This window comes from Lactuca saligna, chromosome 7 (assembly GCF_052625555.1).
Source record: "Lactuca saligna cultivar CGN05327 chromosome 7, ASM5262555v1, whole genome shotgun sequence".
NCBI lineage: Eukaryota > Viridiplantae > Streptophyta > Magnoliopsida > Asterales > Asteraceae > Lactuca > Lactuca saligna.
In genome coordinates, this window is record NC_136423.1 from 131,287,791 (window position 1) to 131,292,878 (window position 5,088).

The following is a 5,088-nucleotide window of genomic DNA, read 5'->3' on the forward strand; positions in this document are numbered from 1 at the left end:
CTTGACTTTTAGGTGAGGGAAAGAAAGGTATGATCCACCAAAAGTGAGGAAATCTTCCCTCTCACTCCTTTCAGTATAGCGTAACATCTTCCATGGTTAACCACATGGATTGTTTGAAAAAATTAAATATCTTCGAATATTTTCTTCTCATTCATCTTTATATCCATATTAAATGGCGACAAATATGTTAAGATATTATTGATTTTACTAAATGTAACATTATTTAAAGTAGATAGACTCATATTATACTTTAAAATGTTATTAATTTTATTAAATATGATATTTGTTATCGTTTAAAATATATAAGAGAATAAATATGAATTATATATATATATATATATATATATATATATATATATATATATATATATATCACAAAATCAGTCTCTGTTAAATTGTTTTTGATGCAAATAATCATTTATTTGCAAAACTTGCAACGTTAACCCTTTTTACTAACACCGTAAGTAAAACGTTTTTAAAGATTGAATCTTTAAAGGCATTTTCATATTTTTTAAATATGAAAGACTTAAGAAAAAGTACTATTGGATTTTAAAAGATAAATAGAAGCAAAATTTAGAAGTTACATTTACACTGAATAAAATTAAACTTGGTTTTAACTTAATTTCTGAACCTATCTAACCTATTACTGAACCGATCAACGGGGTCTAGTTCAGACGGCCCAGACTCGCACGGCGAAAAGAAATCAAATTGAGGTTTCGAAGAGAATAACCCTCCGGAAAAGATGATGAAACTACCATATCAATTTCCGAATCCGAACCACTAGAATCCGATTCAAATCGCATCCATGGCATCCACAAGCTCCTAAATCGTTTAGGTACTATATTCACTTTCATTCATCGTTAAAGACTACAAGTGCTTAAAATAAAAACCTTTCTTCAGTTGTTTCATCTTTTTTAGTTAGATTTCTCAGAAACCGACGAAGATCTTTACTTTTCTACCATCTGTATAAGTTTCCTTCATCTTTATGCATGTTTTCCACCATCTGTAGCTACATTTTTTGTTCTGTCGGTTTTAGCATGCAAGGTGTTTGTTGATATGCCTCAAAGGGCACATGACCTTACTTCAAATGTTTTCACTTTCACCCTTTACTCTTTTGAACCATGTTTAAGTACAGGTATGGTGTTGCAGGTAAAGTCTTACATCAGCTTCTAGCTTTTGGTATCGGAGAAATTTCCCTAAACTTTGTTGTGAAACAGGTATCCCTGCTACACCTACTATTCCTTTTTCTGTTGTAATTACTTCTTTTTGTTTGATAGTATGTGGATATCTGCTCCATTGTCTTGATTAAATGCCACAATGCACCTAATAAGTGATTCACTCTTAACTTATGTGAATACCAATAAGAAGAATCTCATTCAAATATAAACGATTCACAAGTGGCTCTTCACCTTAGAAAAACATCCTGCTTTTAAATGCATATGATCTGTATTATTGTAAGTTGTAACAGAAAACAAACAACATTCTTGTTGCAGATAATTCATCACAATCATGACAAATAACAACACCACAAAAGACGATGAATATGGAGTCTTGTTATACTACAACTACACCAACATCCCAAATCTCACTGACCTCTCCACCTTCTACACCACCAACTGCACCACCCTCTCTCTCCTTGGCCGCATCCGCCTCTCCCCTCACGGAGTCAACGCCACAATCGGCGGTCAACCCTCCTCCCTAAAACAACACATCACCCAACTCACCCAAAACTACCCTTCCTTCACCTCAACCGATTTCAAACTCTCAACATCCACAAAAAACCCTAAAAACAACAACAAAATAGCACAAGAAACCGGTTTCACATCTCTCTCAATCCGAATCGTTAAACAACTCGTCACTTTCACCTCCCGCCCTCTTCCCAACCCGCCCGAACTCTCAATCTCAAACGCCGGGCAGCATCTATCTGCCCGAGAATTCCATTCCGTTCTTGAAACTGCCCGAGATTCGGGAAAACAAAATCTCGTGCTCTTAGATGCGAGAAACTTATACGAAACAAGAATCGGGAAATTTTGTTCTCCGAATTTTGAAACTTTGGATCCGAAAATCCGACAGTATAGCGATCTTTCCAATTGGGTTGATGATAATTCAGAAAAGATACGCGGGAAACAGATTTTAATGTATTGTACAGGTGGCATTAGGTGTGAGGTGGCATCCGCGTATATCAAATCTAAAGGGGAAGGTTTTGAAAATGTTTTTCAGTTATACGGAGGAATTCAAAGGTATATGGAAGAGTTTCCGGAAGGTGGTTTTTTCAAAGGAAAGAATTTTGTTTTTGATCATAGGGTTTCGGTTGCCAGCTCAGATCCAAGAATCTTGGGGAGTTGTCTGGTGTGTGAAATCCCGTTTGATGATTATTCTTCTAGAAGCCGATGTAATTTCTGTCGGATGTTGGTGTTGGTGTGCCACTCGTGCGAGGGTAAAAATGGAAAGTTATTTGTTTGTGAGTTATGTCAGAAATACGGTAAACATGGAAAAAATTCAAATGGAGAAAATTCAAATGGAAAAAATTCAAATGTCATTATCGCCCCTCGGAAAAAACTTAGGGTTTTATGCTTACATGGGTTCCGACAAAACGCGTCTAGTTTCAAAGGGCGAACCGCGTCTTTTGTTAAAAAACTAAAAAACATCGCCGAGTTTGTTTACATCGACGCGCCACATCAGCTCCGGTTCATCTACCAAGAGAAAAACGACGCTGACGTGGCACTCACGCAACCGAAATCCGGATGCAACAGAAAGTACGCGTGGTTGATCGATCCGAACGATGACGTTGACAAAAGTGGGGACGCGGGTACGGATTGGGAAACGGGTGGGGCCCACCGTTTTGATTGCAGACAGTACGAGCGCCAGACTGGCGGTTTTGATGAGTCGTATGTTTATCTGAGAGAAAAAGTGGCGGAAGAAGGACCGTTTGATGGGGTTTTGGGGTTTTCACAAGGGGCGGCTATGGCGGCTTGTGTTGCTTTGAAAGGTGAGATGGGTTTTAGATTTGTGATATTGTGTTCGGGGTATTTTTGTAATTTTGGTGAGTTTGGTGAGGGGAGTTTGATTAAGTGTCCTTCTCTTCATATATATGGGAGTGATAATGGGAAAGATAGACAAATAGGGTTTGATGAGAGTAGAAGACTTGCTTTGATGTTTGAGGAGGGGTGTTCGGTTATGGTGGAACATGATTTTGGTCATATTATTCCTACAAAGTCACCGTATATCGATACGATTAAAGATTTTCTTCAACGATTTCTTTAGGAGCTGTTTGGTAACCTCTGAATCAGTCAGCATTCAACATGTTTGATACAGACTAAAATCATGTTATGCAACGGATTAAACTTATCTAATTATTTGATACAAATGTTATGTTGGTTCAATTGACTTGGAATATTATTTGGTAAAAGAAATGTATTTGTTTTTTTGTTTTCTAAAGAATCTAGTTTGTTAGATGGGGTGCATAATAATCATTATAATGTGAAAGAGAACTAATCGATTTGGAGATTTATTTTAATCGTAATGGAAACGAATGTACATACGATTGGTAAATGGTAATGGTTGTTTGGCAATTGGGGAATATTTAATGGGATATTTGAATGTTTAATAATTAAGAAAAACGGGTTAATAAAAGATGTGATTTGAGTGAATATAAAATGGACACATGTTACATTATACATCTAGCTTTTTTATTTTGGTTTGTTGTTGATAGTATAGGTGTCTTATGGCCCATTTTTAAAATTCTTCATCCCAATCATTACAGACACAATAAAGTTTTGTTAGCACATAAATTGGAAGTTGAAGACCGACTCCATTTTGTTTAGTGATCGTCTAATCGAACATGTCGAATATATATATATATATATATATATATATATATATATATATATATATATATATATATATATATATATATATATATATATATATATATAAACACGAAAATTCTTATGAGAATGTAATAATCAATCTTGGTCACTAAACAAAAAAATTATTTTGGCTATTAATGGGAGAAGTTTTGAGCTGCCAAAGAACATTTAGGTACTTAATCTACGACTCTATGTTGATTATTATATTGATTTCCCCATAACACCTTTATTTAGTGTTTAGTTTTTGTTGGAAAAAACAAATATATCATAATTCATAAATTTTTATTCTATATAAAAAAAAGACATTTATAAACACAATATTAACTTCAAAATTTTAGCTAGCTGAATGACCATTTTTTTTATATATATTCAGGATCACCGTATTCACTTGTACCAATATGGCAATATCGCTAATTTTTATACAAATCATTTGGTCATCCATGTATGTCATTCTTTTCCTAACTTAAACTTTTGACCTGATTTATTAACTAATTAATTAAATGTTAATTTAGTTATTCAAAACCAACCAACTTGGAATTTAAATCAACTATTTTTATTTAATTCTAATGTAAAAGTTTAATAAAACTTTTTAGTTTGGTTATGATGAGTATTAGAGCATAAAACAACGGAAACATGAAATATAAAACTTGATCATCATCTCTCATGGAAGGTCTTGTTCGATTGACCTTTTAGCAATAAAAACTTATATCTAGAAGTGTGGATCAAATCAATAACTTGTGCTTGTGGGTATGCGTTAATTTCTTTATTTGTCTTGGATGAGGGAGATCTCAAACCAAAACTCCTCTAATGTAGTCACACCCCAAAACAATGGCCAAGGCGCCAAGCAAAACGACACGTCATTCATTTTTTTTGGTGGCCAAAACCGAACCGAGAAAAATGATATTGTCCAACAAAAAGAAGCATTGTTTATGGAGGCTAGGAAGTTGATCCAATGATCCAACTGTTTAGAATGTTGGTATGGATGTTAGGAAGATGCTTTTAAAAAATAAAGAGAATTACCGAACAATGCACCTAGGTCATAAAAACTAGAAATTGAAGAGAAACTGAGAGGGAGAGGATGGAGAGAGGTTGGTCCCTTCTTGCATAAGGTTAGGGGTTTATTTGATGTACATTATATCCTAAAATTGGTATGTTTGTCGCTTTATGTAGTGGTAAACGCGGTACGGTTCGGTGCGGTTATTAGCCAAACCCTCACCAG

The 5,088-nt window shown here is 34.7% G+C and overlaps 1 protein-coding gene across 3 annotated transcripts; it reads left to right on the top strand.

Moving 5' to 3' along the window:
• The first annotated feature begins 637 nt into the window (after positions 1-637).
• LOC145005086 (rhodanese-like domain protein) lies at positions 638-3,441 on the top strand. Of its 3 annotated transcripts, none has more exons than XM_078964135.1 (3): positions 638-835; positions 1,136-1,217; positions 1,494-3,441. In XM_078964135.1, the coding sequence occupies exon 3, from the start codon at positions 1,510-1,512 to the stop codon at positions 3,262-3,264; it is 1,755 nt and encodes a 584-aa protein (XP_078820261.1). In that variant the 5' UTR covers positions 638-835; positions 1,136-1,217; positions 1,494-1,509; the 3' UTR covers positions 3,265-3,441. The 3 variants fall into 3 exon arrangements, with proteins under 3 accessions (XP_078820261.1, XP_078820260.1, XP_078820262.1); XM_078964134.1 differs by having other exon boundaries at positions 1,150-1,217; XM_078964136.1 differs by lacking the exon at positions 638-835 and adding an exon at positions 853-1,044 and having other exon boundaries at positions 1,150-1,217.
• Positions 3,442-5,088: the final 1,647 nt, after the last annotated feature.